The 13,794-nt window shown below is 39.0% G+C and overlaps 1 protein-coding gene across 2 annotated transcripts in view; it reads right to left on the bottom strand.

Annotated features, from left to right (window-relative positions):
* Positions 1-13,794, bottom strand: part of acap3a (ArfGAP with coiled-coil, ankyrin repeat and PH domains 3a) — an 82,476-nt gene that overhangs the window by 26,194 nt on the left and 42,488 nt on the right. For both annotated transcript variants that reach the window (XM_067593145.1, XM_067593146.1), the window contains exons 5-8: positions 3,665-3,723; positions 3,130-3,313; positions 920-964; positions 719-814 (exon numbers count right to left, since the gene is read on the bottom strand). In XM_067593145.1, coding sequence (XP_067449246.1) covers positions 719-814; positions 920-964; positions 3,130-3,313; positions 3,665-3,723 — 384 coding nt within the window. The remainder of the gene's footprint in view (positions 1-718; positions 815-919; positions 965-3,129; positions 3,314-3,664; positions 3,724-13,794) is intronic.

The raw sequence follows: 13,794 nt of genomic DNA, 5'->3' as shown, positions 1-13,794 counted from the left end.
TGATAAACAAGATCACTGTTTCTGAAGAGACATTTAGCCAAAAGTACATCCAGTGAAACTCTTCATTACATATTTAGTAAAGACACTGTGAGAGCTGAAGTGATTCAGAGCAGCTGAATGTAACACAGCGGCAAACACAGGCTAAGCCCGCAATGACACGTTAGGTCAGTGTTTGGTATTGAAGCATTGATTCAGTTTTCCTGCAGCAGTCAATCTGCTGTGACAAACAAGTTAGCCCACAATAACATGTGTACACAACAGCTAAGGATAACATGTTGTTTTGTTTTTTTTATGAGTCACAAATTAAATGTATGCAAACAGGAAGCTTTTTATTAGGTACAGAAGCCTCAAAATAGAAAGTAAGTATCACAATGTATAATTAAAATGAGGAATTATGCAACTGTCCCTTGTCGATAATTCAAATGAGGATCAAACCTCTTCCAATCAAGACAGAAAGCCTGGGGGAAATGACACAGGCCCACTGATGGAGCATAAGCTAAGTGATGATGATAAAGATATTAATTTTTAAGATATTTAAAATAATGGTTACTGCGCATGCCACATATCTGTTAACTTCCTTGGTTCAAGTCCAGCAAGCGTTGCGTGTTATATCCATCTCACTCTGCCCTTGTTTCCTTCTTCCGTCTTTGCCAGTAACCTTCCAATAAAGGCAAAAAGTACCAAAAAAAGAAAAATCTTAAAAAGATGTTTAACTGACCTCAGCAGCCAGTTTCTTCATGTATGGGTCGATCTCATCCAGCAGGTTGTAGCCCTGCTGGAACAGCGAGTACTGGGCGTGCATGAATGACAGCATCTGGACCAGAGAGAGAGGCAGTTGCAGGTAGAATATATTACACAGATGCTCTTGAAGGTATTATGTGTTTTTTGTATACTTTGCATTAGGAGACATAATGCTTACAGCATCTAGGATCTCAAATTTCTTCTTCGCCTGGAGGACGTTGATCTGCAGGAAAGACAAATAGAAATGTGTTTATAAATGAACACTGGACACTCTGGAGTATTAATTATCTGTTTGATTATATCTATATCAATACATCATCACGTCATACAGTATAAAGTACATGACACCCATTAAATGTTGAGACGACTCCCTCTTGTGGACAGTATTTTCTTTTTCTAACTGTGGCACCATCAAGTTTAGTTTGAATCAACTCTAACAAAGGCAAACCTCAATACGGTGAACTTGTAACTGAACTTGTACCTCTCGTCCCAGGTTCTGAAATAAAACTAGGTCAGTTTCATATAAATTTTGTAACACCCAATACATTTAAAAGTTTATAAGTCCTACATAACATATGCCTCACAGATGTTTTTGTTTGCTGATACTAACTGAACTCTTTGTAGAAAAGAAAATGAATCATTCACATGTTTTCAGTTATAACCTCACAGCCAAATTTGGTTCAAAAATAAACATAATTTTAAACTTAATATCAGCAGCTAGCAGCTAGCGTTAGTGTCAGCTCCACCCTCTCGTCCAAATATGGTCACTTCTGGCTCAAAAAATCCAAGAAGGCGATGGTCAAAATGCCAACTCGAGGCTTCAGAAGTCCACAAGCCAGCGGGTGATGTCACGGTGGCTACATCCATTATTTTTTACAGTCTATGGCGTGAATGCAACTTTGAACACACATTTTTTTTCCCTTTATACTCCACTCTGCGCTGTTTCTTTAATGTAACTGTCCATAACTTGTTGTATGAACTCCATTTAGTCCTTGTGGCGTTTCATATTCATATTGCATTGTATATCTTAACTGATGCAAAACTAAATGACATTTTGTGCTACATTTAAGAGGTCACATACATATAGCGCATTACCCGACCTTTTCTGCCTCGAGACACTTTCAATTAAGACTCAAAAGGGTAAGCTGTCTGAGAGTAGAAAGAGGGCACGGCCATCACACTGCGATCACACTGAATCAGTCTCTTTGTTCCCCGCAGGCAGTTGTGGATAGGAGGTTACAACTTGTGGGTAAAATAAACCCCTTGCTGCATATGAACAAAGTGAAGAATGTGTCACACAGGCAGACGGACAGACGCAGACATCGCTGCAGGGTAAAGAGCTACGTCACAGTCGCTCCCCGATTCTTCTCATAATATATAAACAAATGTGAATACGTTACTTGAATATAAACAGATTGTAGATGTCTTGTATTCTGTTTGGTACAAGATATAATCTTATGTTGGCTATTACATTATTATTACATTATTATTATAATAATTACATTATTATACATTTTACTTTGGGTTGATTCTGAATTTTCCTTTATGTATCACATTGATTTTATGATAAGTAAATAAGTAGTTTAACATTAATATCTTCATATTTGTTTGGAGGTGACCTTATTGGACACATCATTGTTTCATATATGATACACTTAACTAGTTATCATTTAACACTCAGCTTTTTTAAGAGAAATATTGGCCCAGAGCAACTCTTATTTTTATTTTCCTGATGTTAAAACCTCCTAATCTTTTTCCACTGCTCATTTCCACCTTGATCCTTAAAATATTAATCTTGCTTCATTATTTACATTTACATGTATTCATTTGGCAGATACCTTTGTCCAAAGCAATATTTTATGATTAATTTAGGTACATTTATTTTCTCAATCGATTAGTCGTTGTGTCAATTAAAGGTGAAACATGTCAATCACTGATTCCCAAAGCCAAAAAGATGATGTCCTCAAATGTTGTTTTGTCCTGACCAGCAGTCCACAACCCAAAGATATTCAGTTTACTCTAATAGAAGACTACCAGAAAGTATTCACATTTAACAATGTGGAACCAGAGAATTTTGGCATTTTTTCTTAAGAAACACTGGCAAATCTAGACTACTTCTAGCAATTTCCAGTGTGGACACCACTCACCTCTAGTATAAATCCCACAACAGATATTTTATCAGCAGATACAGATACGGATAATAACTTTGATTTACACCTCTTCTGTCTAGATCTTTATGTCTCTGTCAGGCAGTTGAATATATAAAATTGTACCTTTGGGAACATATGTTCTCAAACAAGAAGATGCTCAGTTGCAACTGAAGTTTTCTTTAATAAAACACTGCAAACTAGACAACTACAGGAAGAATTCAAGAGTAATTTTTCTGACCTGTAGAACGTAGTCCAGAGCGAGGTGTCTGAAGCACTTGCGGGTGATGCTGAGCGAGCTGGTGGCTTCTTCTACCTCGTGAGGCTTGTTCCTCGGAGCCTGAGCGTTCTTCACCTGGGCGATCTCCATATCCTCACGCACCCTATCAAAGTGCTTCTTGGTCTCCTTGAACTTCCGTACATCCCTGACAAACAGGTGAATACAGAAACTTTCTGGATCACAAACAAACTGAAATTCAGTTCAAGACATATGGGGATTACATATTTTAAGATATTTAAAGCCACCACAAAGTCAATGTGAGACTACAAGTAACCTACTTTAGCTGGATTGTTCAGGACATTCATGTGACAACATATCTGGGCTGCAAAAAGTTGTACTCGGTTTAATAATTAAAAGGCTTGCAGGGGAAACAAGAGTATGTTTGCCTTTTAAAGGGTATGGACTTTGGGTTTTTCTACAAGTGCTGAATTTTTCATACACCTCAAGTTCTGCAGAGACACCTTGCTGAAGCATCATGAATCATAGGTTTACTCACTCTTTCACAAAGTTGTGCAACTGCTGCTTTACAGACCGCTGAGCTTGATCAAACAGTATCTGAAACAGATGAAAAGAAGACAGTCCTTGATTATTATTGATGAAGAAGATTATGAAGACCTTGTACACCTGGAGCTGAAAAACATGGTCAAAAACATCCTACACTGCTAGTGCTGAATTGCTATTACTGTGTTACAAATCCTGGGAAGAAATGGTTTTGTTGATCCATAAATGTATCAAATCTACAGCTGAAATTATTAATCAACTGAAGGAAAATTAATTGTAAACTGTTAATATTCCATTAAACAAGTCATTTTTTAAGCAAAAATGCCAAAAAATACTTAGTTCAAGCTTCTCAAATGGGAGGATTTACTGCTTTTCTTAGTTTTATTAGATAGCAAACTGAATATCTTTGGATTTCAAAGTGCTGGTCAGAAAAAAAGAATTAATTTGAAGACGTCAACTTGGGCTTTAGCAAACTGTGCTAGGTATTTCTCACAATTTTCTGACATTTTATATTTAATTAATCAAGAAAATAAGTTGGGTATAACATAAATTAGATATAAAAAGCTGTAGTTCACTGTTTGCTTATCATCTGTATTATTAAACCAATATGACACAAAATATTGAAATTAATAACTACCGCCAGTAGGGCTGCAACAAACAACTCTTTCCATTATCAGTTAATCTTCCAATTATTTTCTGAATTAAAACTTTGGTCCAAAAAATATCAGAATATTGTGAAAAATGCAAATCCTAGTTTGCCGGAGTCAAAGGTGATGCATTCAAGGGTCTCATTTTGTCCGACCAATAGACCAAAACCCAAAAATATTCAGTTTACTATCAAGTTTGACAGAGAAAAGCAGAAAATCCCCTCACTGTAGAAGCTAAAACCAGCATGTTTGCTAGAAAAACAACTTAGACGATTAAACGATCATAAAATTTGCCGCCATTTCATTTTCTGTCGACTCCAAACGTCTGCACAACCTCAAATGCATTCTGACATGTCCCAATCTGAATAATAAGACTTTTGGAGGGAAAACAAAAGTGGGCTTCTCTCAATACACCTGCAATGTATTTGTAACCAACAGAGGGCGACAGAGCACAGCTTTTTTTTCCCCCTCCACATGATGCATGCAGATGATGCAAATTAGCCCTTAATGCCTGTTGGAATGAATGGAGGAGGAATGTCACTCAGACTCGTACACACCCGCTTTAACACAATAACACACTGCCTTCAGTTAGATGTTTTAAATTCAAGTTCCCTCCTCTTTTCTTTCACACACTGAGCACATCCTCTGTGATCGTTCCTGCTATGCTGCTGCCGCCGCTGCTGCTGCTGCTGCTGCTAAATAGGTCACTCGGGCAGAGAGGGAGGGAGGAAGTGAGTGAGAGGGAGGAGAGGAGAGGAGGTTTTTGGTACAATGTGACACTGCAGACTCTGCATCCAATGCAGGGTGCAAACCCCCCCCCCCCCCCCCCCCCCCAGACAAACTGTCAGAGCCTGTGTGCTATCACCATAACTGAGCAGTTAGATTTAAGGGGTTCGCGTCCTCATGCACCCTGCCTGAATAATTGGATATATAACTGTGTGTGTGGATTAGAAGATTTGACTTTGCAAGGGCCTATAAAACTGGGCTTATGGGTGTTTTAACTCTGGGATTACAAGAGTTGATGAAGAATGAGACACTTCTCTCTATTGATGCCACAATAGGCAGTGTACAGAGTGAGCCAACAATCAGCATAACACTTGAAAAAACAGATTAAAAAATAAAAAATATGGCTGTGATGGAAGTGGTCAGTTTTACTGTATTCATGCCACCACCTTTAAGAGAGACATGTTTGTTTTGATGGTGGGTTAAAGCTAAATTTTACTGCTCTATAAACTCACTTGGTCCAAATAAGTGTGAGAGTGGTGCTACAAAGCAGCCGTGCCATTCTCTTTGTTGCTTTGTGAATCTGCCATCACATCAGAAACAATCGACTCTACTGTATGTGATCACAGAACAAAGAAAATCCTCCGATCCTGCACCAGACGCTGTCTTATCCAACTCGGGAGTAACACACAAACAGGTGAGCCAACCTCTCTAGTCAAGTTAATAAACCGCTTTTAATGGCTTCTCGCAAAGTGTCATGTTCAAAGGCCGCCCGGTCTGACTGCAAATCACTCGGGGTCTGATTGTGCATGTGCGGTCAATCTGTTTTCCTGGATCCAGTTTAAAAAGCTGTTAGAAAAAGTGCAAGTGAGAGCTGGAATCTTGTGCCATCGAAGGCTCCCACAAACTGCAGTGACTCGAAACAAAATCAGCAGTGCAGCAGTGTGCAGCGGTCATAAACACTCGGGTGTAACGTTGGGTTGCAGACAGGACTGAGGTGGACGATGGCTCAGTGTAAAAAACCACAGTCTTTAAAAGCTGTCAAGTCAACAAGCACACTGCCATGTTGTTTGTGTGTGTGTGTGTGTGTGGTGGCAGGAAAACTGCTGTGAGACTTCCTGGTTCTGGGGGTAGCAGTCAGCCGTTAGCATTCCTGTGCTGCTTTGTGGCAAGTTGACACCCTATTTTCATTGGACCAAGATGCTACAGGTTGTCTCTGTAGGATGTGATGTGACTGACAGTGAGGAGGGCAGGATTAACAATACATAACTAAATGTATTCAATAAGACTAAAGGGATGATGACACTAATGGGGAGGGTGATGTCGGTCAGATGGTCTGTCAGTCCGATGATTTGTGAAATATCTTGGCAAATATTGAATAAGTTGCCATGGAATATTACATAAAGGCATTCATGGTCGCCAAAGGTTCATGCCAAGTGAGTAAAAGTTAAGTAAGTAAGTAAAAACCCACTTATCAGGCACGTCAGTTGACAGGTTACCTAAAAAAAACAAATTCCCATCAATTTAAGCTGCTCTTTGACCTTAAAAGTAGCGTGTGAAGTTTTTGACAGCAAATCGCTATTGAGCAACGGTTTTTTGAGTGGTTCCATGTGGGCATAGTACATGTCATATAATGCATATATGTATATACACTCTCTCCTTTTTGCTCAGTTTTTGGTATGAAAGTAAACCAAAATAGTAAAGTCGAGAGTCAGAGAACCAAAACAACAAGCTGAGAGACGCTGAGTCGGCTGATAATCCTCTACCCTATCGACATTATACTTAGGCTAGTTATTTGATGTATTGTTATTATATAAAATTCACTACAAAAACATTGATTATAGCTGCTTTAACACGCTAACACTGTGCTCATTACAGGGTCTTTTTGTGGCTACAGACTTTTATTGAAATGAGATCACTCTGGACTTGAAATCTCAGCAGTTACTGGATATCATAACTTTTTATTGTCATATTTGATATACAGGCCAACATACTTATTGGAGTTTGAACAAAGAAAAACAGTCAATCATGTAAGTAAGTGAAAAACTAAGTAAGGAAGGAAGGCCGGAAGGAATATCTGGCACATCTTCATTGACCTGATACCAGAACTGAGGAATGAGACCGCCACAAACACCATCACAATGGACTACTGTACTGGCTGTCTAGTTTGCTAATTTCCCTGTTATTCCACTGGCATGTCGGGGCACATAATGATGTAATGAAAGCAGTCAAAGCAATTATCTTTAGCCCAGTCGGTGCTCATCCCAGCACAAGAGAAAGCGCATCTGTCAAACAGATATAACATATCATAGTGTGGCAAGAAACATGTTTTTAGACTTTATCCGGGAGGGATGACTGATCGTACTTCCAGTGAATTGTATTCCTTTATTCTGACAGATGTTTCTAATCTTTAATCCACTTCAAAAACACTTGACCGAATATAATTCAACTGCACCACAAACTACAGCCTCCAAAATAACTGTTGAGTTGAATCTAGGGCTGCAACTGACAATTATTTTCATTGTTGATTAATCTATTGATTATTTTCTTGATTAATCGATCAGTCGTTTGGTCTATAAAATGCCTGAAAATGGTGAAAACTGTCAATCACTGTTTCCCAAAACCCAAGGTGTTGTCCTCAAATGAATTGTTTTGTCTCAACCAACAGTCCACAACCAAAAGATATTCAGTTTACTGTCATAGAGGACTAAAGAAACCAGAAAATATTCATACTTGAGAAACTGGAATCAGTACATTTGGATATTTTTGCTTAAAAAAAAAAGGGAAATGGGAATTTCTCATATTCCAATTCTTCAATGGCATCAACATCTCAGATCGTTTGTATATTCCCATCTGTAGCTGTTTTTACATGTGTTGTTCACGTTCTCGCATGCCTCAGATCAGATTCAGGCTCAAACATGTACCGCTGTATTTGAGAAGTTTCCATTTCGAATAAAGAACGAGAAAAAGAAGTGAAGTCTAATTACTACTGTTTGTTTATGTGGCCTCCTGATCTGGTGAGCTGGCCAATCAGAACAGAGTGAGTTCATCAGGAGCCTTAAAGAGACAGGAGCTGAAACGGCCTGTTTCAGACAGAGGCTGAACTGAGGGGCTGCATGAAAGCCCAATATAAGATAAATGAGAAGTTTTTTGAACTGTAAATCATGCAAAGATATTCCAGTAGAGCCCCAGAATATAAATATAGACCTGGAAATATGCATGATACGTGCCCTTTAAGAAGAAGGGTGCTGCAGAGCATAACAAATGAAAGTATTTTAAGGAATACAATAACAACAACAAAGTGTTAGGAAACATAAGGACTGAAATCTGTATGTGTGTGTTCCTTTGAAGACACATTTTCATATATTTTTATTTTATCAACAAAGGACGCAGTTATGCCCTGTAGGGAATGATAAGGGTTGCAGTTGTAGACATAACTGCCTTCCTACTGTGTCTTGTTTTGTTTTCCAGTTGCCAAATATAACCAGGAGACAGTAGCGTTGGCATCCCACATGGGAATTCACTCCTTCAGTGCATACAGCCTACTGCCCGAGCATACTTATTCTATTCAAATGCATTAAAATCAGGGGAATATTGTATGCCACAGAAACTATATTTGAAAACCATATGTAACTGCAATCTAAATTATTTCATCCAAACATGTTTTCTCCCCCATCTACCGAAATCCCACCAGCACCTATGTAATTTATAATCCCTTATGTGAATATGGTTTTCAATGCATAAAGACTTGGCAGCTCAGATGTTCGTCTCTCTTCGCATCCATGTGTCAGTCTCCGCTCATTTTTAATGGATGTTCAGAGAGTCAAACATGAGTCAATAATTTATTGAGTATTCATATGGAGTTTCATGCTTGAATTAAACAGAGAAAATGTTGGCCTGATTCTGTTGATGCCTGTTCCTGTCTGAAAGAAAAATCTATTGTGAAATCTTTGGACGCGCGGGCTCCGAGCTGAAGTAAAAGGAGCTATACTTGGCTTGACATTCATACAAACAGAGCCTGCTTGTTCTGTTGTGTGGTGTTGGACTGGCAAGAGAGGAAATGGAGGGAAGAAAGGGCCAAGACTCTTTTCTGCTTTTCTTGGACGTGTGTGTTTGCTTGTCTGAGCTCATGTTCACGTATATGCTCAAACATATGTGCAGTTTGTGTTTATTTTATGGGTTTTAAAGGCATCTGAGCATGGCAGCAACAAGGGCAGTTGGCACTCAGCGGCCCCATTTGTACGGTGCCATTTAATATTCTGGAGTGTCTGCAGCGAAGGGTAAGCACAGCGGCAGCTGCAAGGCAAAGCATGCACACAGAGGGACATCCGTCATGACTGGCAGATATAACCATCATCATTTCTTATTCATCGGTGCCCTGCCGGAGTCCCTCAGCTACGGGAGCGCCACACAGTCAACTGCACACGGTGTCATTCCTGATTAAAATAGGAATATGTAAAAGACGCCAACAGAAAAAAATTACTGCATCAGCTAATGAAACTGCAGTTAAGCTCTCCTCACTGTAATCAGGTCACTTCACAGGTTTTTCATCTCAGGGGAATCCCTCTTGTCAGTCACACTGCTCTGTTCTGCTTTTACATCAAAGTAACACAGAAAACTTTTGAGAGCCAATCATATTAATGTCCAGTCAGGCTCTTGGCTCTGATGGACTGGAGAGAGGGAGAGGGGGAAACAGGAGGTTGAAAACCCAGCTGAGCTTTCAGTGGACAGGCCAGCTGATCTCAAGCCAAACCTTGCTCTCTTCTGGTCTCTAAAGTGTGACATACTGAACCAGACAAACAGGGGAATCTGTCAGTCTGACAGAAACGCTGACAGAATGACCAGAGGTGCTTTTGACTGAAGCTGGCAAGCAGTGGACACAAGCATGTAATCCTAAAACTGCCAAAATGTAAATGGTATGTTTTTTTTGGTATATGCCCAATATATAGTAGGTTTAAAGATCAGTAGTTCTCAAATATTATTATGTCAAGGACTGTAGATCAGTATTTCATCAGATTTTTTAACAGATTTTGTACCAAATTGTGAGTTGGATGCAGGATAATTAAGGTTGAGTTTGTTCGGTACACCTAAAAACAAATGCAGTCTTATACAACAGCTCTGTAATAAAGCCCACCTCCTGGAGGGCTATAAATAAATATTAATTTGAAACTGTTTTAGAGATGTGTTGATTTAACCTTATGCTTATTTTGGAGGCTGCAGTTTGTGGTGCTGATATTTTTATTGTGTTATACTGAGAGTAATGTCTAATATTCAGTTTACTCTCAGTGGTATAAATGGACTCTCCTCAGGGTCCTTTAGGGTGCTACCAGCCAGGAACAAACATTGATAGAATTCACAAATAGGTTGCACGAGGGCTCACAAATGTTCTTGCATTTAACATTTTGGGAAATATGCTTATTTTATTTCATGCAGAGAGTTAGAAGAGAATATCAATACTACTCTCATGTGTGTGCGGTAAATATGAAGCTGGAGCCAGAAGCTGGTTAGCTTAGCATAAAAGACTGGAAACAGGGGAAAACAGCTAGCGTAGCTCCGTCCAAAGGTAACAAAACCCACCTACCAGCAACTTTACAGCTTACTGTTTAACAAAACATATCTTGTTTGTTTTAATCCACACAAACACTGAAGAATAATTTTTTTGGCATTACAAGAGGTTATGCAATAGACTACTTCTTAGTGGGGAGCAGTCATTTTATGAAGTCGTGTCATCACCATGAGGTTGCCAGGCAACCGATGAAGACTCCAGGACTCCTGGCCAAGAAGTAGTCCAGCACATAATTCCCCCCCATAACACCATAAATTCTTCACTTCGGTTTTTGTGCAGATTAAACTTAAAAAACATGTTAATTAGTGAGCCGGGCTAGCTGTTTCCCCCCGTTTCCAGTCTTTATGCTAAGCTAACCTCTCCTGGCTGTAGCTTGGTGGTACTGAATGGTATCAATCCTCTCTTCTCACTCTAAAGCGAATAAGATTTCCCAAACTATTCCTTTAAATCAATTAGTAGCTTAAGAGAAACAAAATTCCCGATGGAGGTTAATGAGTTTTTGCCCTACTTATTTGTGAAATCTACATAAATTATGTTGATCAGAGGTTTCTGTGCCGCTTCTCTGTCACTGTCAACAAACTCAATGCAGCACAACAATGCAGCAAAAGCCCACAGGATGTCATGTGCGTGACACCATGTCTTTGATCTGTCTTTTGGCACTGAAGCACCAGATCATGACAAAGTTTTCCTTTGTAGTTACAACATTAACTCATCACCACAGCGACTCTGACAGAAAATCCACACACATTTACTGCATCAGACAAGAGCACACTATTGTATGGCCACAAGTTATCGACACCAATGTCATCGACAGTCACGTGCACATAGATGCCTGGCCATATGTGACATGTCAAGGTTGTAAAGGGTTACTACTGTCCACCGGCTAAAGCTAATCCACGCTTGCCTGAGCGACCCGGGCCATTAACCCTCCATTAGTAATACTGACCTCTCTCTCCACCAATGGATAGAGAGTGATTGGGGTGAAGGGAGTGGCTGATTTGCGATGACACATCTTTGTTGCTTTAGAAAGGAATGTGATCTATACACACACACACACACACACACACACACTGCACTTTACAGCACCGTCAAGCATGCAACGGGTTCAAGCTAATGGACTTCAAAGGGCTTCAGAGGGGCAGGATGGGGGCAGGGGGTCAGGAGCCTTAAAGGCAGGGAGGGGAAACGACACAGCAGTAAAGCACATGCTCTGTTAAATGTCAGCAGACAGATGTGGATAAAGAAAATACAGTAACAAAGATGGGAATAAGGAGACTATTACTTTACTGTTATTCAAGGTTGTGATTCTCAGGAATTTTACGAGGTTTTAAAATACTTGTAGATAACTGATTTTGAAAACAGAAAATTACACAAATGGCTAGTAATAAGGCATCCTTTATAACTGGTTCATAAGTTGTAACTAATGGCTTTATTAATAGCTAATAAGTAGTTTAATTATGCTTTATAGACGAATGCGGGTTGCAGGCAGAGGTAGCAAAGTCGTCATTATTACTAACACTGTAATTTATGTAAAAGGATCTCACTGTTTGGGTGCTTTTGCTAAGAAACACGTCCAAGAGATCCTGTAAAAGCAGTAATATGTTGGAAATATAGTCATCATATGCCATTAAAATACAGGTTATAATCTACTGAATTTAACTTTTCAGTGAAATTTAGTCCAGTTTTTACAGACGGCTCTTTGCTGTGCTATTATTATCACCTGCTATACAAAGAAACAGACTCTTTGGAAAAGACAGAGTGATCATCTTACATGGGGCTGATGGTGATCTGCCTGTTAGCTAGGTACTACGGTACTTTTAGATTATCATGTGTTTCCGCTTTTTTTTTTTAGCTTAAATTATGATTTTATTCTGATTAAAATGACAGAAGCTCATAAACTAGCTAGTAGCTCCTGCTGAGTTAAATTAGCCGCTACACACAGCACTTTAACATCCACACTATGGAGGCTACGTTCATGTTATTTTTTCATAAAGCCTGGTTCCCAATTAATTTATTGTTTATAGACTGAATAATTCCCACATTCACACAGACTATCTTCATCTGTTGAGGGGGCGACAGCTGACCGTGATTAACCCAAACATCTCTGCTTTCAATATCAGTGTACGTGTGTTCAGTTCCCATCAGCCATCGCAGCAATGGGGCGACGCTCGAGAGTGCAACACATAAATCAGCTGCCGGATTTGTCTATAGATCAGTTATAAGGCATGAAAAAGAGCTAAAACTGGATTTTGACTTATTAACAACTTATTAAGACTTACAACTGCAAATTCCATGATTAAAACCCTTTATTGATAACTTATTAACAATTGTATCTTGTTTTTAACTGTAAAGATGATAGATTAAGCAGTGTAAGATAATTTACAAGCACAAACTATATGTTCGTGATAAAAAAAAAAAAACTCAGGCTCTACAAACAAAGACATCAGAGAGGACAAACAATACATTTGGAGCAGATATGAGGAAAGAATACACAACATTTTTGGAGTTAAATAAATAATTTGGGACCAAAATGCTTTGAAGAAATTCTTGTGCAGGTTTGGTATGAAGAAGAAATATCATTGGATTTGATTAAAATATTAAATGAATGGGAGGGAACTTTTTCCAATCTTCGTAAGACAAAATGAAAACTTCTGACAATGAGTTTTATGAACATAAACTATGATGTTTGACGAGGGAACATGTGAAGCAGTACCCCCAAAGTGATGATTATTTAAACAGAGACCCAAGTAGAGAAGAAGTGAAGGAGAAAAAAGGATATTTTTCACAACCTGGCAACCCCAAATTTGTTCTTATTAATTGCTCATAACTGATCCATAAAGCATTAGTAAATAATTGATTAGCTATTACTAACGCCATTAGTTACAGTTAATAATCTCTTTATAAAAAGGTGCCTTGCTAGTATGTGGTACAACGTTTAATGAACCATACAATATGATATAAAGCCACCTTAGAACGACAGAGGAAGAGTCTTTTTGTGTCCTCGGTCTCTGCTCTGACTGACAGGTACATTTACATACTGACAGTCACACAGCGACAGACAGACGGATTCAATTATGTGTGAAAGTCAGTTCAAATACAGCTCAGACTGACCCTTGGTGCTCTACTGAGGGGGATATAGGACCCTAGTGAGGCCTTAAATGCCAGTTAATGTCAGCATTTCAAGATGAG

This window comes from Thunnus thynnus, chromosome 6 (assembly GCF_963924715.1).
Source record: "Thunnus thynnus chromosome 6, fThuThy2.1, whole genome shotgun sequence".
Classification (NCBI taxonomy): domain Eukaryota; kingdom Metazoa; phylum Chordata; class Actinopteri; order Scombriformes; family Scombridae; genus Thunnus; species Thunnus thynnus.
This window is presented reverse-complemented; position numbering and strand designations above follow the sequence as displayed.